This window comes from Amphiura filiformis, chromosome 7 (genome assembly GCF_039555335.1).
Source record: "Amphiura filiformis chromosome 7, Afil_fr2py, whole genome shotgun sequence".
NCBI classification, from domain to species: Eukaryota; Metazoa; Echinodermata; class Ophiuroidea; order Amphilepidida; family Amphiuridae; genus Amphiura; species Amphiura filiformis.
This window is the reverse complement of record NC_092634.1, coordinates 14,785,784-14,808,680: the sequence shown is the minus strand read 5'-3', so window position 1 is coordinate 14,808,680 and position 22,897 is coordinate 14,785,784. Positions and strand designations below refer to the sequence as shown.

Below are 22,897 nucleotides of genomic sequence, written 5' to 3'. Positions count from 1 at the left end.
ATAAAAAAATTTCACACTTTGCTTTCGTTAAGTAAATTAACATTATGTTGTACCTTGTAACATAGTACAAGGGTGTACATGTGTACATACTAAGTATGTAAAAGGGCAAGGAGTAGGTTTCCCTATCTAGCAAAATATTGACTGAGACCCCCCCTTTCCATTTCTCATTCCCATTTATGGATGAGAGCATGTCCGCTGCCCAACCCCTACAGAATGTGTCCTACATAATTGATTGAAAAATGTTTAAATTATGGGTTTCACAGTAGTCTTGTAGCTTTCCCCTCACTGTCCCAAAAAACTGGTTCCCCATCACTAATTTTAAAGACAAAACCCTGTAATATTTGCAATAATTTAATTCTTTTTCAATTTTCTCTGGGATTGACATGGATGTACCATCAAATTTAGACTTCCATAAACTACTAATATTTAAAACTAAACCACTGCCATGCATCAACAATTTCTTCATAATCTGGCCAGTGTGGGAAATATTGAAAAGGCTAACATATGGCTGAACTACTCCCAGGGACGTTGTTTTGGACCATGTCAAGTCATGCGTGACATAATACAACCGATAGAACTGTTGAATACAATAATAGAATTGTAGTTTGCATAATAATAATAATAACTAGCGATCACCCGTCTTGCGCGGTCAGAGTCTTTCGCGGTTTGTAAATTTTTTATATTTTGTGAACATGTAAATGTTTTATTTAATGTGATTAATGGTATGAGAGGAGATTATATATATCATTTAGAAATATAATTTGTAGCATCCTTTCCATATAAATCAATGGCTTGAAATTGCAATTACATCGTGATCGAAGCAAGTCTTCTTGCCACCATATCATATCCACCGTGAGAAGTCTTGCCCCTGTTTGATGTTGGCCGTCCGGATATTTAAGATTTTTATGCATTTACAGTACTTTTTAGCCCATTTTGGACAAATTTGGTGTACCTTTTGGCCATTTTGTACCATTTTCGTCCAAGTTTGTCCCCCACCTTGAAATGTACCTTGCTGCCCCCTGCAAAAGTCCTGGCTACATCACTGAGCGGATTAACACAAAATTCCCTCTTGGCCCCCTGTGGTATGCTGGCTGACAGATATTTAAGATTTGTATGCACATACTTGTTGTACTTTTTATTTGTTAGCCCATTTTGGATAAATTTGTTGTACTTTTTACTTTTTAGCCCATTTGTGACAATTTGCCCCCCCGCATGAAGTTTGCCTTGTCCCCCCCCCCCTCTCTCTGAAAAAGTCCTGGCTACACCACTGTGCAGATGAAACAATTTTATTCATATGTCCTTACACTCTGTTTCATATTATTAAGTTATGCTGATAACATAGCATTACCACAAAAAGCAGTGTATGCCTATTCATGGTAAATAAAATTCAGTGGTTTGAGAGGCAAATAGGCAATTGCACCATATTATAATTAGCACAATTGAACTATAATACCCTCCTCACTATAATACCCTCCTTACTTTGCTACACCAACAGCCCTTAGGGATGCATCATTAGATTCTCAGGGTGGGGGTATGAAGTTTTTAAAAAAAAAACTTCACCCACTACATGAGCATAAATCCCCACCAACACTAAAAAAAACCTTTCCCCACCTAACTGTGTATAAATGCATGAAATTTAAAAAGAAATTGCCGCCAGGCGGCAAAAAAAAAAAAAAATTGCCACCAAAAACAATTCGCCGACAAAATTTTCTTTCCCCGACCCTTACTTCCTACCCCACCCCCCACCGAGTATCAAATGGTGCGTCCCTTATAGGTATGAGATGTTCATGATGGCAATCTTGACCTACAAAAAGGACATTATGAGATGTTGACAATCTTCCAAAAGGACATTTCATCCTTTTGAGTAAATGTTGACTTTATTGATGTGACTAATTAGGTGTTCATAATACAGTCCCTGGTATTATATAATACTGTGTGATTGTATAATAGGTAATTCAATGACCATCCAGACTACAGGCATAGTATCTTCACACCAATGCCAAAACAGAAGGGCAATTTCAGGCTATGTCAACATTAGTGTATTGTGTTGGCGTTAAAATTTTTAGCATGCAGTTCTGCCACTGCCTTTGCCCTGCCTTTGAAACTAATTAACATAATTTGACACCCTTAACGTAAACAAAAATAAAATTGGACGTTTTATTGGGGTGCGGACAACTTTACTCTCACAAGAACGCAAAAATCCGCTTTTCGAAATAATGTAAAACGAGAAGTTTTTAGCCTTACCAATTCGCCAAACTCAGTAATTTATTATAGATAATAATAATGGCTACAGTTCAATTTTATAAGGGTTACCAGGGTGACTTTTTATTTTCAATGATTTGACCTCGATATTGACTGAACAATTTGCGGGACAATTTGGCAACAGCTTTTGCTACAGAAGCATATGCGAGGAATTAGTTTGTTGCTACAAAATATAAATAATTATTGAATATTGAATATAAAAATGGTGTTCAAAATATTTAATTGTTTATCTAGACAAGAAATGTTCCAACAGATTTTAATAGTCATTATTTGTGCATTTTTTATTATTTTTTTTATTTAAGTACATGTACTTATGTTTACTCATGTATATCTATATTTTTTTCATATTTATGTCCATTGTTTAGAGATTTACATTCACTGACATCTTTTCTATTGCATTACTCATTCTTTTATTTCCAAATTGTATCACACAATCCTAAATTTATTTTTATATCAATTTCTTTGTTCATCCAATATGTATTAATTTTTTTAATTTAAGTGGGTACTTCACCCCTGTGGTAAATTTGAGACTATTTTTGCATTTTTCTCACAAAATAATAACACACTGGTAACAAAGGTTATGTATATTATTGGGGCAAGGAATCCAATTACTACACTGAAATTTCAGTAACTCAAGACAAGCGGTTCAGTATATATGACAGGAAATGAGGTACATCTTAGCGGTACTTTATTTCTCATCATAAATAACGAACCGCTTGTCTCGGTTCACTGAAATTCCAGAGTAGTAATTGCATTCCTTGCCCCTATAATAATTAATATACATAACTTTTGTTACCACTGTGTTATTAGTTTTTGAGAAAAATGAAAAAATAGACACAAATTTATCAAGAAATTACAAGTTTCTTGTCCCCACCCGGTACCCGCTTCCATTTTGGCGGCTGCCGCCTGCTTTTTTTCTGTTTACTAAATTTAATAAAATTGCAGAAAAACACTTTTTTAAAGTAAAAATGCAGAAAAAAACAGTATTTTTTCCATTTTTTCTTTTGTTATTTTCATCAAAGATCGTGTTCAGTTTGCTTGAAAATTAGGAACAGCTTTACCATGCAAGTATATGAGTTGAAAACCTGTTTAGGAGTGTCTTAAAATCAGTCAGACGGTCACTTTCGATTTGGCAGCCATCTTGGGAAAAATAGCAAAAAGTAAATTATAGAAGACATGCACTCCTCCTTTTTTTCAAAGTCCAGACGAGAAACTTGTTTATTTTTTTTACTTGGCCCAAAATCACTTTTTAATATGAATTTATTAAAAAATAAATATAGACATTTGTTCAATTGAATTTAATGGGCAAAGGTGCACTGCACTGTCTGAAAGATCTGTGGTGTAAATAAATGCATGCACAACTAAATAATTGATTTATCAACAAACACCATCTACACATTTCACACAAACACGCCTACAGAGAGGTTACTGCATGCATACTGAACACAGCAGACACATGAAATTACGCACATCTAGTAAAATGGTCATTCATTTGAAAGTCTTAGGCGACGAAAAAAAGAAAACCTGTTCTACGGGCGGACGGACCTTTCAAGTAGGGTCGGTCAGTCTGGCTTTTTTTTGTTTTTGAAAAGACCCAAAAAATCACCAAAATCTGTAAATATTTGCAATTTGGGAAAATAATTTTTAAAAAATGTGTTCCTGAAATTGTAGAAATTTGGGTCGGTATTCATTTGTACAGGAAAAATTTGTTCCCAATTTGTTCAAAATCTGGGTCGGTCGAGCCTGTAGAACAGGATTTTCTTTTTTTGTCGCCTTACTGTAAAATACTCAATTTCATTGATATTGTTTTGATTTTAAAAACACAATACATTCATCTTCTAGGGATCACTTTAAAATCCCATTTAAACCTGTGTGAGAATGAAAATAAATGCTCCAGGGAGCTAGGGCAGGATATCATACATGCATTGTGCTAAACATGATTTGGAAATTACTCAACGTCACCCCCTTATTAGGGTGACGAGTTCAACATACATGGCTTCATGCAATGTTAATGCTTCAGGGAGCAGTATCATACTCTAGCTAACGATATAAATATACATCTGAACGAGAACTGAATCATTATTTTACAGCAAATGTATTGTAATGTAAATAGATGCATTTGTAGGGTAATTCAAAATTTTTGCTTGACAAATCCATTAAATGAGTAAAAAAGTAAAAATGTTTGAATTATTGTATGTAAGTTGTTTATGTTCATATTTTTCCTCCCGTGTAATGCAACATATTTCTTGGACCCATACTAATTGTATACAGTGTGTGTAGTCTCAAGTTGAGAGCAACACGTACCATGTTGGGATTTCGCCCGGGGGGGGGGGGGACTCAGTACAAATGACCATACGGGGACGTGCCGCAAACATGCGTAGCATTTTCAGCCTTCTGGTATATCAATGACCCCTTTTTCAAAGCCTATTTTGGTATATGAATGGGTCCTTTTTCCAAAATTTTCTCAATTTTTTCGGAAAACAGCCCAATTTTTCCTTAATCTATAGCCAAAATTTTCCCAAAATTTTAGGAAAATTTGCAAAAACTAAGACATTTTTGGTTAAATTCGGCCGAAAATTTTGACTTTTGGTATATCAATGGGTCCAAATTTCTTGAAAAATTGGCATATTTATGGGTCCACTTCCAAAATCTCAGCGGCACGTCCCTACCAAAATCAAACTTGAGTACCCCCCCCCTGGGGATTTCGCAGCTGCAGAGAGTCAATCCCTTTCCCTACCATCATCATATAAAAACACAGACATGCATGCTGATTACAATAATACTGATACAAGATGCTGACTTCATTAGTGCCCCCACTACTATCACAACGACTTCACAAGCATGCATGCAAGGCCATAAAAAGGGTGTCAACCATGCCATATAGCACTAAGTAGATGCACAACTGCATTTCACATACTTACGTTTTATCTGGGCAGGGTGGCAGCCTCGATTTACATGATGAAGTACCCTCAGATACTGATTCTGATCGAGCCATCATTCTGCACCGTTTTTTCTTTTGCGACAGCATTATTTACAAGAAAAATGTACAATTAATTGTAGGTTAATGTTCATAGCCATACAAATGATATGTCATAAAGGTATCTCTATCTGTATACATGTAAGCTTAACGTCACAGTTATAAAAGCTCATCTAGTGAATAAGTGATGACACTCTCACTGCATGACCATGCAGGTTCTCTGTGTTCAATTTGGATTATTGCTGTAATGATTGTACAAGTACAGTACAAGGTCAAAATGAATGCTTGAGTGTACTATGTGTGATGTGCACATGAGTACCAGCGATGAGTCAAACCCCAAATCACCTGTTCATAATGAGTAATGGGGAGTGTTTCTAGATTGTTGCAGTGTTTATGAATCAACTAGGGGTCAACAACCTTTTTGAAGCAGATTTCCAATCACAGATTCTGGAAATTGGAAGACAGAGTATGGTACATGTACAGACCCGGGGGTACTGGAGTACCGAATGACAAAGAGAAAGAGGTATATAGGGATGGGGTCCAAGCACTGGCGTACTGAGGGGTATGTTTCCCCTGTGGCTCATGATACCAATATTTAGTAGAAACTTGTGCGTCTATTTGGCTTAATTCACCCACATTATTTTGGCCCATATCGTCATTCTGGAATCGGGTCAGTATATAGCACAGGCTGTGCTGTACTTCGCTCGCTATTCGAGAGGCATTTAATACGGTTTGTGAACAGGGCTAGTTCTAGTATAGAACAACTTCAATCAATGCAATCTTACCCTACCCCCCCGCCCCGGAAATGTTGGCGGTACTAGAACAGTGATGCCACTGGGTCCATGGGACATTGGGACAACATCCAAAGTTCTCAATTGGTTAAAACTTAAAAAGTCAATGAAATAATTTTAAAATTGTTTAACTTGCTGGAGGCAAGAAGGATGAAAGAAAGAAATCGGACAAGGGGGTGGAAAGAAAAATAAGAGAAAAATTGTTTTCTTGGGGGCGGTTTTGAACCACAGACCCTCGGGTGCCAGACACACAATCGGGTAGTGTGGGCCAGCCCATGTGTGTGATGATGCAATCGGATCACATGGGATACTTGCGCTTGCAAAAATTCAGTTTGCTTTGTGCTCTAGCTTTTGGTAAGGTTTGGGCCCGGGGGCACTCCCACTTTAGAGGTGACGTGTATGTAGGGCTGTTGAGACCCCCTTTTTCACCATCGCTGTCACCAAAAAAACAATGTTTTGTAACCCAAAGACCCCTTTTTTGTCCTTTCACAAGTGGTATCTCCAGCTTTCTTGGTCTGGGGAGGGGGGAAAATAAAATATTTTTGGCGGTCAGATAAGGTCCGGGAAAATTTGGCATGGTATTTATCGGTGTGAGGATGCATATATACGGAGTATCTTTTTAAAAAATGTCTTTATGCTTCCAAAAAGGGCTTTATTTCACATAGCATGCGAAAATTTACGATGTTACACCAACTGAGGCCCATAATTGTTGTAAAACAGGAAACACAGAAGATACAACAGGTAGTTTTGGGGTGCTTCTTTCCTTTTCCATTCCTCTTCTTATCCATTTTTTCCTCCATTGCCTTTGCCTTCCCAAAGGACACTCTGCATCTCTACCCCCTGCTGCCCTGGCTACACCACCAGGGTTGTCACTACGCCGGACGGCGCTGGACGGGCCGTCCGGCACTCACAAAAAAAAAAAATATATTTAAAAACAAAGGAAGTGGATGATGATATTTCATCATAAAAAGAGCAAGAAAAATTTTTAGGGGGTGGTACCCTCAAAGCCTATTCCCCGATCCCTAGCGTTCACTAAAAAAATAGTGCAAGGTGCGAAAGCCTCGCTCGCTACACTTCGCCTTCAATATTTTAACCAGTACTTTTTTGGTCCTGGTGACAACCCTGAACACCACTGATTTAATCTGTCACCCAAAAGCCCTTATTTTTCAGCAGCAACTTTCATTCATCATTGATTTTGTCTGTACTCATTTTGAAATAACATTAACATCATATTACAAAGCTGTTTGAATGAATTTTAGGGAGCTGGCATTTTCTTTGGAAGGGGTGGGTCCCAAATATACTGGCGAGGTCATCAATTTTTGGAAAGAAAAATACATGTAGGGCGGTCATACAATTTTTGATGACAAAATGTTGGGAGTCAAAAGATGACCACAGATAGTGTGTTTATTTTATTCAAAAAGACTGATTTCAATACAATTTTAGCCTGTTTAGGGGGTAAGGTGTATCGGTGGTGGGGGAGGGGTCATAACATTTTTGTTACCAAAATGGAGGGGGGGGGGTTGCAATTTTATTGACGCCAACCTTTTGTAAATTTGGGATACCCAGCCCCCCTTTTGAAGAAAATGCCAGCCCCCTGTATTTTTCCGGTATCAGTAGTTCAGTCTGTACAGAAATCATTTCTTTTTATATAAAATTGCACTGCATTTACTTTTAGTAGATCTTTCACACTTGTTTGCCCATTTTATTGTCCCTGGTTTGATGGCCTAGCTACTGTATGTCACAATGCAATGACAAATACTACAAGTGAATGCAACATGTGTACATAGTGGTCTGTACTTACCTTACAATAAAAGGCTACTTGAAGTTCTTACTATGTTATTTGTGTCATAAGGAGGTTCTTAAGAATTTTTGGAAAGTCCTGGTAAATTTTGTAACTGGTAGTCAAAAAGTTGAAAAAGAAGTTTAGGGGGGCTTAATTCTTTCGTTTTGACACACGCAAAACAATTAAACAAATGCTAATAAACCGATTAAATAACCTCAGCCATGTAGTACATGTACTGTATTGTTCCATTAACCCCCATGCCCCTATAAGTGCACATCCAGTGACTTTACAACAAGTAAACTCTGATATTATTAACTGCCTATGCAAATCTGGCACATTGATGATGAATGACAAATATGGTCAGGTTTGTAGCTACGCTGGGCGGTGGCGGGCGGACCCGCCCGGCACTCAATTTCCACCCGGCACTCAAGTTAATTTTGAGCCCAAATACCCGGCACTCCAGTCTCAAATGTTTCAAAATCAATGAACAATCAGTATAAAAACTAGATGGACCGCGGTTCTCGGATGTCGCGGTTTTCGACGCAAAGCGTCGACCGTGATGCCTCCACCAAAGGGAGTGATGTGGCACATACTCACAAATTGATACAAAGCTGGGTGACCCCGGATGACCACAAAATGACCTTCCAAATATTTGGCTCTAAATGTTGAGTGTACCCACCAAGTTTCATGTACGTATGACAGTTTTTACTAATTTGACCTCAGATGACCCCTGGGTGACCCTGGATGACCCCAAAATGACCTTCCAAAAATTAGGCTTTAAATGTTGACTGTACCCACCAAGTTTCATTCCCATACGACAGTTTTTACTAATTTGACCCCAGATGACCCCTGGGTGACCCCAAAATGACCTTCCAAAAATTCGGCTCTAAATGCTGACTGTACCTACCAAGTTTCATGGCCAAATGACAGTTTTTGCTAATTTGACCTAACCAATACAAACTTGTTCTGCCTGGGGTCAAGATGCACCCACCCACCATGTTTGAGGAACATGCGACCCCTAGTCTCCGAGAAAACAGGTAAATAAGGAAAATGAGCCCCCTGACCTCAAATGACCTTTTACCTCAGTATATGACCTTGAACCTCACCCAAAAATATTTAGCCAGAGTTTTTGACCATGACCCACCCATCCTGAAAATCTGAAGTCAATCCGCCCATCCATGCCCGAGATATGGCATCCGGACGGAAGGACGGACATTGCAAAAACAGTATGCCTCGCGGTGGAGGCATAAAGGCATAATTAGCAATTCTTATCAAAATTTCAATTTTTTTACCATTTCATATAAATTTCACCCGGCACTAAAATTTGCCTAGCTATAACCCTGAGGATATGGTATGTGTGATGCCAAATATAGATAGATACCAACAGAAAGTACTCTGTGTGAACCCTACATGTAGTCCAACCAGGACATGTTCCTTACGGTCATGGGCTGGGGGATTGGGGGACATGTCCCGCCTCCCCACTTTTGGACAAAATGAGCCATTTTTTGTTCTGCCAAATGCCTCCCCTTGTAAAACGAATTGACGCTACTGCTTACGATTCGAACAAATTGTAAACTACATATCTATCTATGTCTATGCCAAGGTGTGTGAGCTACAGGTGGACACATATCACACAATAATGTGCTCAGGTTAAACCATTGGGGTTCTCTGTCTCTAATACTGACTTTGCTTTTTTCTACTGGGGAGAGGTGGGTGATGCAGTTTAGTTTAGAATGTTACCATTTAAGGCCAGAGTAATGGAAGACACATTCGTCCACGCCCGAATTTGAGATTTCTTGATATTTATCAACACTAAGATGTATTCTTTCACTTGAAACTGATAAAATACAACTTGTTAATATTTACACGTATTTTTGCTTGATTTATTTCACTCATTTCAACTCTAAAAAGTCACATGGCTCAAGACAGCTTAGTAAATTGGCGGAAATAATGAGTCAGAAATGCTTGTGAATGCGAAATATTGTGATTATTGCATGATTCGCGTCAAGCGTGACAAGTTAACTCTGCTTGCGTATGTCCAACATAATCAAGGCAAGATTCGGTATGTTGTTAACGCCGCAAATGCGGTGTAAACAAAACAAAAATTTGCAGTCAAAATGCCATTTAGATTTTTTAATTATTTTGAATTTTGGCGCACTAAAAGCAGACATTATATATTCATTGGTGCAAAAAGATGCATATTTAGACCATGCACCATATACAGCTTTTACAAGCGTGAAAGTCTTGCCGTTTTAAAATATAAGGACATTTTGTGCATAATTTTGACATTTTTTACTAAAACGTCGATTTCTCATAGTTCACTTTTGACAATATTGCACGATTTTTGTGACAAGATAACTCGAAAAATATGCAAGCAAAAGGTAAACTTTTTGCACTATCGTTTAGAGTACATCAAAGTCTAGGGAAGGTTTTCTCATTTTTTCAAAATATTTGTTTTAAACAAAAATATCCACCATTATGTGAGTGAATTTTTAGCTGAATAAAGTGACAAAATTGCTTTTTTCACGTGTTTATTTCAATATTTCGAAAAAAGAGACGAATTAAAAAAAATAAAAAAACCTTCCCTAAGTTCATGTCTCTTCTTCATAAAAAGCTAACTGAAATTTTTTATTCCGTACGGATTTTTTTTTAAGTTGTCACAAAAAATTGGGGTAAAAAGTGATTTTTTTGTGATTTTTCAAAAACTCGACATTTTTGAAAAAATCTGACGTCACCATGGGATTCCTTGACTCATTTCCTTTCCAAAATGTATCGTTTTATATACTTTGGACATACAATTCAGAAATAATGATGCTCGAAAATGTCCATGTTCTCTCCCATTACTCTGCCCTTAACATGCTCAGTGGAAACAGATCTGTTCATAGTGATGCGGTGTGGAAACCCTACAACCAGGCCCGTGACGCAGGATTTTTTTGGGGGTGCTGATTTTGAAAAAGTGGACTTTTTTTTCCAAGGGGGGTGATTTTGTGAAAAGTCGACTTTCTTCCCCAAATTTTGACCTTTTTTGACCAAAAAAGCGTAAAAAACCTAAATTTTGGGACTTTTTGTATACTTTTGCACATTTGGGGAGGTGCGGTCGCACCCCTGCACCCCCTTGCGTACGGACCTGCCTACAACCATGACCCACCTCATAAGGTAGGCCATCCGGTGTGATTGACAGCTGGTATATATTTCTATGCCAAAAGATGTAGAACTCACAACGGTTTTAAACAGTTCCTGGGTGTTGCACTTCCTTGATGCTACATTTTATGACCTTCATGAAAACATTTTCAGTACTTCCAGTACAAACCACAACCCTGTATAAGCATCAATAGAAACATGCTGGTTGTTGGTGAATCAGATTGTGGGTTACTACTTATACCAGGAAACTTAAAACTTCTTCATCTTCTTAAAACTTCTTCAACTTCTCTGGTATAAACATGCAGATTGAGTATCATAAATGACTTACTGTTCAATGTGTAAACTATGTCTGCGTCTATGCCAGAGTGTAAGAGCTACTGCAGCAGATGGACACAATGATGAGCTCCTGGCACGATTCAAACCATTAGGGTTCTCTGTCGCTAAGAATGGCTCCATTATTAAAGTATCAAACAATTCCATTTTTAGAGCAACTCTGATTCAAACTCTTTAAACAAAATATCCTCAGCAAACAGTGAGACTTGTGATCATCCATGTGTGAGTTTGAGCCTTTCATCCCATTTGAAACTTCCTTATTTAGCTCATCCAACCGTGATAGAAGAGGATCAAAATAAATGTGCAAATTGTATATTTTTCTGTTATTATTAGGTCATATTCAGGGTCATTATGATAATTTTAATTTACATATCTAGAGGGCTCAGAGCCAAAAGGCCCTAAGTGCACTTTTGGCCAAAATGAGTTTTTGGTACCAAAATAATCTTTACACAAAAAATGGGCACTTTATGATTGTATATATCCATAATCAAGCTATAGCCATAGAAACTGTTATATTAGCAAATATGTAAAGCCCTTTGTGCAACACTATGCCTGAATGTAAAGCGGTATTTAAGTTCAACCCTATGTGTGAGATCCACAGAGCCCCAAGTACAAAAACGCCTGTATCATTACGTCGATTTTGTTCTTAGGGCCTTTTGTCTCTGACCCCTCCATATTGGATATCTTGTAGAAATTGTAAAAATTCTTGTATGTTTTTTTTTAATTCCCCATATTTTACCTGTTTTAAATTTTTTTAGCCCACAAGGAATGTACTATGGTTACCAAACTTTCAGGGTGGTAAATAAGCCCCGGGGGCCACTCAGCTACATTGGTGTACACATGCGTGAACATAAAAAACGCGTAAAAGGGGGTCTTTTTTTTCGACGCACGCATAACGCGCGTTCCGTGTTTAGGGGTCTCAAGATGAATTTTCCACCCATTGCCTCCACCACATGCTCGATCTTTCTCGATCGTTTTTACTCGGTCGACGAAGTAAGAATGAGCATCTATGATACAAATTCCAGGGTATGATTTTTTTTTTCAAAAGGAGGATTGATGATTACTGTGTATAATGAAAGCCATTTGGAAGTTCATAGTTTGATATATTGCTTTCTATTTGAAATTCTTACCTGATGAATTTGAAAAGAATGTGTACATTGTAATTCCTTTTTTAGCCATTGTGACCCTCTCCATTAAAGTGTATTGTTGATATTAATAAAACACCTGCTAAGGGGTCCAATTTTGACCAGAACCTGTTTCTAAAGGGGGTACATTTTTTGGGGAAAGCACGCTAAAAACCTGTTAAGGGGTGATTTTGAAAAACAGGGTAGAACCTGTTTAGGGTCTTTTTAAAACCGTTGTTCACGCATGTGTACACCAATATAGCTGATTGTCCCCCCGGGTAAATAAGCTTAGGATCTCAATTCTCGCGCCAGGATTTTTGGATTAAGCATTTAATCTTTTTTTTTCCATTTTTTATTTTCAAGGAATGTTTATCACAGGCAACCCACCTTTGCAACGTCTGAGTGTAGGGTGAAGATTTTACTTTTCACAATTTTAGCTAGATAATTAGTAAAATAATGAGACCAAAACTAGTTCATCCCCCCCCCCCTGCATTCTTGCGACAGATCCATGGGACAAAATGTCCTGAAAATGAAAAATATTTTAAGTCTCCACCTTTTCCTATTATACCCATGGCATATGACCCTGTGAGGCAAACACATAAGACTTGGCAATAGTCTATTTAGATCATCGTTGTCAAGCTTGAGGTGATTGACCCCCGATGATTGACAGTTGGGAACGCATACTGTACGCGTACACTGTAGCCATGGTAGCGGGGGTGCTAACGGACGCACTGTTATCACCCCGGGCGTGCTGTTAGCACCCCATGGCGGCCCCCATACGTGTGTCAAATTTTGTGTTTCGCGGCAACTTCTGTACAGCATCCCGTAGCATGCAAATTTGGCTAATCCTCGTTTCACTGTCAGCCCCCTGGTAATTACTTACGGTTCAATCTGTAAACTATGTCTATGTCTATGCCAGGTTGAGTGAGCTACTGGTGGACACAATGATGTGCTCCTATTAAACCTGGACAGGTTAGAACCACCAGAGTTCCCTGTCTCCAAGACTGGCTCCATTATTAATTGAGTATCAAACAAATCCAAAACTACATGTAAGCATGTGTATCCTTGTAATTCCAACTTGCTATTGTGTATCAAAGTACATACATGAACGCAGATCTGATGTTGGATTATCAGTATAATCAGGATGTTGAATGTACAACAGGATATAAAGTGTAGTGAACCACTAACAATCTGAAATCACACCAAATTTGGATGTGTGGATGTGTACAGGTAAAACAGGTACATTGTATAGAGTGGACTTTGATATGACCAACTTAACAACTTCTGACCATTAGGAAATGACTGGAGTCATTTTGCTGCCTGCCTGTTGATTGCTGATTGGTTTGAAGTCAAAGTACTGTAGCCAGCTCAAGTCAAGGGCAAGGTTAAAACTTCTAATACGTCATATTGTATGCGAAATGATCACTTAATCCTTGAAATAATTATAAATCCATGCCCTTAATATTTTATTCAATTTGAAAAAAATATGTTCCAACTCATGATCCTGTAGGCAAGTGTTGGTCATAAAACACACGACAAAGCTCACTTTGCAAACTACAGGTGTTGTGCTCACCTGTGCGTATACCATTTTCGACAATGTTACGTTCTTGTCTATTACAAGATGAATGGTGCATGCAGCAGGCATGACTAATACTGTAAACATAGTAGATTATATTTCCAAACCAAAATATGCCGTTTCCTGTATCACAATATTTTGAGTATCAAACATTTAATTTTAACCTATCATCATGGTTCAGTATTTTTGTGAGGATAATAATATAATTTATAATATTGATGATCATGATGACCCACAGATATAAGTTTCATTGACTTAAAATCCATTAAAATAAACTTAATGTACACAATATCCAATTACTAAATTATAATGTCAAGTAAAATAGAACAGTTCATATTTAACTGGATGAAAATACATGAACAAATAAACACATTCAATATTTGTTCTAAATATCTCATATAAACCTATTTTAAGTTCTTTTGTTACACTTTAATTTCATAAATCACCAGGAAAACAAAATAAATTTAAAATATTTAAATTATTTAATATAGGAACGATTACAACACCCACACCTAGCTGTAATTGGTGAGTGAAGGTGGTCACTGCGCACGAAACTAAACACAACGCATGCCCATTTGTATGGACTAATGTACTGGTATGGCGCCCGGTATGGCGCAGCCACAGAGTGCAATTGGCCAATCTAAATGATAAGAATTTTTGACATGAGATACATTTTTTGTATAACCAGATATTTCTAGACTATCCTTTAAATTTTTATATCTTGACCATGTGAAACCAACATTTTACCCTAGCTGCCCCTAATCAATAACCGACTGACTCCCCCCCATTGCTCACCCAGTCACTCACTCATTCACTAACTGCTCTAAACTGATTTGGAACTTTTGTAGATCTATACTTAATTTTGCAAATTACAAAATGACCAGTAGCTCGCTAATAAGTGACAGTGACTCACTTTCGCATAATTTCTAGAAATTCAATTGATGTTACTTTCAGTTCATGTTGCCGGTATTGAAACTCACGAATCGGAGCTTTCTCCAATGACCGTCAATTATTGAAACCGAACTTTGCCCCCATTGAACATCTAATAATTTAATCTATCAGATTTCAGAACATCTGCAAACCTGTATATTGACAAACCTTGGTCAGTTAGAATTATGCATACATTCTGATGTTATTTGCATTTTCTTGTATAAATATATTAAATTAATATGAACATATATAACAGACTAAACACACACCATCACAATGTATACAAATCTTTTTTTCTATGCCAGTAGAGTAGCGAACTGTGGACAGTCCACAGTTGCTGTAGTTTTAATAGTTATGTGAGTATATGTCTACATGATACAAACTTGATCACGTTTCAGGGGACAATAAACTTGAATAACATGTCCCTAAAATTCAACTAGAATTATGCGGTTCGTTAGTAAGGTGGCCCCACACAAAGGTGTGTAGATAACAAGGTTTAACAAGGTACGGTTATATAATATCGAATATGCAAATAAGCTCATTAATATTCATAAATATGCAAATAAAATGACACAAAACTATACAGCACATATCAGCCAACCTGCCCAACCATAACCATCACCATATACATGTATGTACGTCAAATTTGAAGTTGATCAGTTATTGCGTTTAAGACAGCGTTCAAGATTTGACTTACGTTTGGCGGACACGCGTGTGAAAAAAGTATTTAGGGGTGAAAAGAACCAAAATTCTTGAATGTTTATATGTTTCCAAGGGTAAAATGTCATCTAGTTTCAGATTTTGGCACTTAAAACTCCCTATCTTTTATAGATTTTGAGAAAAAATCATTTTTTGGTCCGATTTTGGCAGAAAATTGCCATTTTGGGGTGACAAAAATTTTGACTTGCAGATTGCCTGTGAGTATATGAACATGAAAACTATCAAATAGTGCCTAATTTTCTATTCTAATTGTGTAACAAGGGTACAATTGTGATATTAAAAGCATTGAATGGGATCCATATATTTCTTTATTTTTGTAACAGGGGTAGAAACTTGAGGGTTCGGGTGACAATTGATTTAGAAAAATATACAATATTCGCATCATTTTCAATTTGAAAACGCCTTATCTCCACAATGGTATGAGCTATAGGGATGCTTTAAGTGTTTATTTGCTCAGTATTTCATTAGCTAAATGGTGATATAACAAACAAGTAAGCTAGATCTACAGAAAATAAAATAACTTGCAAAATGCTACCCCCCCCCCTAAGGATTTTGAGGGCGTGAAAAAAGTCACAGATTTTGCAAAAAAATAAGTCCTTCAAAATTGGGAGGTTTGAGGCTAAACAAAAGACATGTTGCCCTTGCCAATGCCTCCCTCAAGAGCAAAATGGGATTTTTTAGCCCTGAGTATCCCCATTTTGAAGGACTTATTTTTTTGCTCCAATTTTGCTCCAATTTGGGGACTTGGGCAGAAATATGCCTGTACAGTGCTATGGGGAAAATTTTCAAGTTGATAATTATGCATTTTTATGTCAGATTCAGTTTCTACACACAATTTCACTCTAGAAAATGTTCCTTTAAGTAGGATATCTTTCACTTTAAGTTTCCACCATTCTGTCCGCCAAACGCAAGTCAAAGCTTGAACGCTGTCTTAAGCTGCACAGTAGATTAATGGTTTGGCTGCCGCCCGGACGGACAGCCAACCAGGCAGCCAACCATCTAGATGATAACATAAGCCCCACATTTGTGTGGGGCCCAAAAAGATGATTAGTAAAATGTACGTCCTTGGAATGACCGTGTGAATTAAACACAGACTGCTCTGTTCAATAAGATTGGAGTATGTATTTCTAGGAAATGTTCATTTTTATACAGGCATCCTCGCCATTCCTTATACACAGTGTATCTGTTCTCTGTAAACAGGTGCCCTACTTTTTTGCACTTTGTGCAATTTTTGCACTGTTTTGAACTTTTTTGCAGCTTTGAGTAACTTTGGGTGCCCCACTTTTTGTTACCTTGCTACGCGCCTGCATGCACACACACCCCTGTAGTGTACATTGTACATATAAGGCCAAAAAAAAAGAAGGTTTGTCTCAAAGCTCCCGAGAAATTTAAAAACAAATGTGAATTGCGATTTTTTTTTTAAAATTTTTTATTAACGACTTTTTTTCATGGTATTTTGAGAAAAAAGTCTGATTTTCGCCGATTTTTTTTTTTGAAAAAACTATAAAAATTTTTGTTTTTGAAATAAAAAAAATGTCCGCATTTGTTTTTTGTCAAATCGTGGGATTTTACAACCCCGCGCGCAAGCTTTGAGATGAACTTTTTTTTTTTGGGCCTAACCACACTAATGACACACTTTCAACAAGAAAACTTTATTACCGTACCAGTACTGTACACTTTCAATACAGAATATGGCTACTGCTCAACAATATCCCACCTCTTCATGTATGTGGACTGAACAAGAGAAACTTACCCATCTCTGAATCCTTTACGGAATCCAACATCACTTCGCCGCCGCCATTTGGAACCGTCTTTGGTCTCATCTGATTGTCCATTGGCTTGAGACATCTTGATGGAATATGTAAGACTTGTGTTGGTTTGTGTGCAGATAGAGAATAAATTTTTCAGACGATGGTCCCGTTAAAATGAGGTGTAAGTCGAATCAAATTATGTCCTGCAAATGCAAAGAAAATTATATATTCAACAGTTCAAGCAACACAAAAACATTCTACATAGGCTGGGTTGGTAGCACTAGGACCCACAACATGCTCATCTATCAGGGCACAGTTCTTAAACTCCAATACATTTGTACATTCATTGAATGACCTTTGAAAATTTGAGTACAAAAACTCACACCCTGCAAGTTGAGGTCAAATTTTGCACTATGAATATGATATTGTTTAAATGAGGTTATTGTATTATGCAATTGGAATGAGGCCATTGTGGTCCATAGTGTAGGTCTGGATTATTTTCTGAAAGAAGCTAAACGACCCTACAAATTCATAGAAAGCTTTAAAATCTGAAGTTTAGCAAACATATTTGGAAAATGTTCTGAATTTTTTCAAAAATTTCAGTCCATTCACTGCATATACAGGATACAGCTATATTAAACAAGGGCCGTTGGTAACCGTAGCGGTCGCTGCGGGACAAGGAATTCAATTTTGCAGTAGTGTTGTCCAAACAGTTTTCGGGAAAAAAGCGTCTTGACATCAAAAGTGTTCAAAAACCGATTTCGGACACTTTTGATGTCCAAACGATTTTCGGGAAAAAAACGTCTTGACGTCAAAAGTGTTCGGAAACCGATTTCGGACACTTTTGATTTCCAAACAATTGTCGGGGGAAAAGCGTCTTGACATCGAAAGTGTTCGGACACCGATTCCGGACGCTTTTGATGTCCAAACGATATTCGGGGAAAAAGCGTTTGACATCAAAAGTGTTCGGAAACCGATTTCGGACACTTGATGTCCAAACAATTTTCCGGGAAAAAGCGTCTTGACATCAAAAGTGTTCGGAAGCCGATTTGGACACATTTGATGTCCAAAGCGATTTTCAGGAAAAAAGCGTCTTGACATCAAAAGTGTTCGGACACCGATTCCGGACACTTTTGATGGCCAAACGATTTTCGGGAAAAAAGCGTCTTGACATCAAAAGTGTTCGGACACCGATTCCGGACACTTTTGATGTCCAAACGATTTTCGGGAAAAAGCGTCTTGACATCAAAAGTGTTCGGACACCGATTCCGGACACTTTTGATGTCCAAACAATTTCGGGAAAAAGCGTCTTGACATCAAAGTGTTGAAACCGATTCGAACACTTTTGATGTCAAACGATTTTCGGGAAAAAAGCGTCTTGACATCAAAAGTGTTCAGAAACCGATTTCGGACACTTTTGATGTCCAAACGATTTTCGGAGAAAAAAGCGTCTTGACATCGAAAGTGTTCGGAAACCGATTTCGGACACTTTTGATGTCCAAACGATTTTCGGGAAAAAAGCGTCTTGACATCAAAAGTGTTTGGAAACCGATTTCCCCAAAATTGCGCCTTGACATCAAAAGTGTTAAATCCCCAAATTTCCCTTAATTCTTGTCAATTTCCCTTAATTCACCTGAATTTTCCCTTAATTCTCTTCAATTTCCCTTAACTTCCCTCAATGGGAAACAACAAACTTAAACTAAACCCAGGTAAAACTGAATTTTTCATCGCTGGAACTTATCAGAGTCTGAACAAAATACCACCAGTGACACTCAAAGTCGATAATAACATCATTGTTCCTTCAGATACAGTCCGCAATCTTGGAATTGTTTTTGATAAGCATATGTCCATGACTCCACACATCAACAGTTTAATATCTTCACTAAATTTTCATTTGCGTAACGTAAGACGTATCAGTAGATATCTGGACAAAGAAACCAAACATAGTGTAGTTCGAGCTCTGATTCTATCACGGCTAGACTATGGAAATGCCTTGCTCTATGGTGCGAATGCTAGAGATCTTGACCGCTTGCAATCACTTCAGCATAAAGCTGTCAAGCTGATTCACTCAGTTGGTAGACGTGAAAGCCCATCGCCTCTAATGCATAACCTCCATTGGTTGCCTATCCGTGATAGAATCAAGTTCAAGATTTGCATGTATGTCTATAAATGTTTACAAGGTAATGCCCCCAATATTTATGTGTTTTACTCTCTCATAGAGAAATACCTTCAACTGGTTGTAGGACAAGATCTTCCAAAGACACCACATTACTAAGAGCTCGTGTTGGTAAAAAATGCATCGGTGACAAATCGTTTTGTGTTGCGGCACCTTCATTGTGGAACAGCCTCCCACGTAACATCAGGGAGGCTTCATCACTTCACTCTTTCAAAAAAATGCTTAAGTGTCATTTGTATCCAGAATGTTGATATTTTTTGTTTTATTTTTTTTTTTGCGCTCTGATCGCTCTGTAAGAAGCGCGTTATAAAAATATTTTGTATGTATGTATGTATGTATAATGTTCCCAATTTTCCCTCAATTTCCCCTCATTTTGCCAAATTTCCCTTAACTTCCCTCTATTTTCCCAAATTTCCCTTAATTCTCGTCAATTTCCCTTAATTCACCTGAATTTCCCTCAATTTCCCTTAATTCTCTTCAATTTCCCTTAACTTCCCTCAATGTTCCCAATTTTCCCTCAATTTCCCCTCATTTTCCCAAATTTCCCTTAACTTCCCTCTATTTTCCCAAATTTCATGGGGCCGGTATAGGCCCTCCCCCTCACCAAGTACCATAACCATGCGACAAACGACGTTGACGTAACAGCATTTTTTAGCATTTGTTACTAACGGACAGATTTTTTAGCGTTTGTTACTAACGGACTAACAGAGAGACATGGTGACTTATAGAGCTGCTACCCGCATAGTAAAAGGCTCATGTAAAAGGCTCATGAACAGTGTTCAATTTTCATTTTTTTTTTGTGTGTAGCAAAAACTGCTACTCATTTTCAGATTTGAGTAGCAATTCCAAAATTGTGAGTAGCATTTTGCTATGCTAATCCAAGTCAATCGAACACTGCTCATGAATACATCAATACAATGTACATGGCCCAGACATATTAGCCCCATGAAGGGAGTGTTCAGAAATACTTCGGTGAGGAGAGGAATATACAACGTAAGGGAAACCAAACATGCAGTTTTTGACCTCGGGGAAGGCCCGGGGGGAAGGTGGCTGGGTCGCTTTGTGAACATTTGCCTTTTGAAACTGAAATTGCTACAAAAATGTTAAATTTGTTCACAATGCGCACGAAGCGCCTAAAATATTTGCAGATTTGGTGTAAATTTCTATTAAAAAAAAGGAGGGTTATTGGGTGTAAGCTGGTGAAAAAAAGGGTCATTGGGTGACAGATTTGCAAAATAAATCTGAGGGATTGAGTGAGTATAAGAACATTATCACAGATCTGTATATTCACTTAAATAAAAGTTTAGCTTCTTACATGACAGTAGCTAACATGATTATCAACATCTGATTATTGCTGGATGAATAATCTACACCAAGACAGCATGATTATCATCACCGTTTACTCCTGTTTACTAAACACTCCCGTTTACTAACCGCTCCCGTTTACTCAACTAGCGGGGACCCGCGCGAAGCGCGGGTCTCCCGCTAGTTTTCCCTAAAGTTAACATACAATTTTGATTGGCATTTCACAACCCCTTGTCCTACTGGACTGGTTGATGCCTCATTTTAAGCCTCATTTTAATTTTTATATTCTTGCAGTGTTTTAAAACTTAGAACAATGCAGTCTTCAATATAAAAGAGATGTATTCCACAAGTTAATGAAAAATGCCCGGTGGGTTCAGTTTGTATTTAAAGGTAGGACGTATGACCGTTCCAGGATTTGAAAATGACCCCTATTTCACGGGGAATCGAGGACATTTACAGCAATTTTACCCCCTATTTTGCGCGAAATCAAGGACAATTTGCCCCCAAATACCTCCCCTATTTTTATCATTTTGAGGACGCATTTTCATTTCACCCCCTTATTACGAGGAATCGAGGACATTTTTCCGAAATAAATACCCCTATTTTTACCATTTCAAGGACGCTTTTGAATTTCCCCACTATTTCATGGGGAAATGAGGACAATAACGAAAACTGTAGTGGTAAAACGCGGACGAAAGTCCTAGAAATACACCCTATTTTCCATTTCAAGGACAATTTTGCTCCAAAACACCCCTAATTTGGACAATCGCGAACAATTTTGTCCTCGAAAATTCGGACATTTCTTGAAAAGTACCCCTAATTGGAACCATCATGCGTACACATTGTCAGTGAAGACTGAACCCACCGGGGAAAAATGTGGCCGGAAATTTGATTAATTATGGGTTTATTACTCAGAAAATCAAAATTGCAAATTATGAGAAACATGTAAAAATGACTTAGGCAATAAGTGTAGCAGGCTGACGATATGTGACACGATCTGGTCCATGGGGGCCAAAGGCGGCAAATTTGAAACTGAGAAAAAGGTACAAATATGGAGTAAAAAACAATAAAATACATAAGAAAATAGACATCAAAATTAAAAACATCATAACTTTCGAACCAAGTGTGCTAGACCGTTGGTGTTTTCAGGAAATTGTAGCCTATTGTAATGTATAACTATAATGTGTCTCCTTATGTATCTTATTATATTTTGAGCCAAAGTTACAATAAATCATTAAAACATTATGGCCCAACCACAAGAAAAGTATACATTATCTGAAAGGAAATTGCATGAGGAATTTGAATATTGCATTCAAAAATTGTTGGAGATAAATATAAAACATTTAATAGCCAAAAGCTGCCAAAAATTATTTTCAAATTAACTTATTTTTTGTGCACCCTGTATGATCACATGTTTACTAATTCCACGGTCAAAATAGGCAGGTTTCCAACATTTTTAACCATTTTATGATGTGTTAATGGTAGTTATATTAGGAAAAAAGGTGTTTTGTTGATAGAGAAGTGATAAATTATCAAAACTGTTCCAAAGATAAGACCTTATTTGTGCAAATAATTTTTTTACATGCATATTAAGCCATTTCGTGCCATATGGCACGAAATTGATAGGGGGTAATAGAATAGGGTTAATGCCTTGCTCCATCCAGTTTGGCTATTTCATACTAGGGCTTAAATTTCAACAGTTAAATTGAACAGTTGATAGACTATTTCCAGAAAAAACTGTTAAAAAAAAAATAAGAGTAAAAAAACAATAAAATACATAAGAAAATAGACATCAAAATTAAAAACATCATAACTTTCGAACCAAGTGTGCTAGACCTTTGGTGTTTTCAGGAAATTGTAGCCTATTGTAATGTATAACTATAATGTGTCTCCTTATGTATCTTACTATATTTTGAGCCAAAGTTACAATAAATCATTAAAACATTATGGCCCAACCACAAGAAAAGTATACATTATCTGAAAGGAAATTGCATGAGGAATCTGAATATTGCATTCAAAAAATTGTTG

General features: G+C 37.4%; 3 protein-coding genes across 6 annotated transcripts in view; 1 reads left to right on the top strand and 2 right to left on the bottom strand.

The window, feature by feature from the left end:
• LOC140156780 (28S rRNA (cytosine-C(5))-methyltransferase-like) overlaps positions 1 to 22,897 on the bottom strand; it is a 351,435-nt gene that overhangs the window by 71,171 nt on the left and 257,367 nt on the right. The gene's annotated exons all lie outside the window — the stretch shown is intronic.
• The window catches only part of LOC140156779 (NAD kinase-like), a 62,196-nt gene that overhangs the window by 31,579 nt on the left and 7,720 nt on the right, over positions 1 to 22,897 (bottom strand). Inside the window, exons 1-2 of one of the 4 annotated variants that reach the window (XM_072179745.1) lie at positions 17,391 to 17,506; positions 5,184 to 5,275 (exon numbers count right to left, since the gene is read on the bottom strand). In XM_072179745.1, coding sequence (XP_072035846.1) covers positions 5,184 to 5,260 — 77 coding nt within the window. In that variant the 5' untranslated portion in view covers positions 5,261 to 5,275; positions 17,391 to 17,506. Of the gene's footprint in view, positions 1 to 5,183; positions 5,276 to 13,294; positions 13,605 to 17,390; positions 17,592 to 22,897 lie in introns of those variants that run through there. The other 3 variants (XM_072179746.1, XM_072179744.1, XM_072179743.1) reach the window with 3 other exon arrangements.
• On the top strand, positions 19,067 to 19,663 carry LOC140157663 (uncharacterized). Its single transcript, XM_072180903.1, has one exon. It carries the CDS (start codon positions 19,067 to 19,069, stop codon positions 19,661 to 19,663), a length of 597 nt encoding a protein of 198 aa, XP_072037004.1.

What these genes read in the sequence shown, in the direction of transcription:
- LOC140157663 (XM_072180903.1), top strand. Translation starts at nt 19,067, where the DNA reads ATGGGAAACAACAAACTTAAACTAAACCCAGGTAAAACTGAATTTTTC.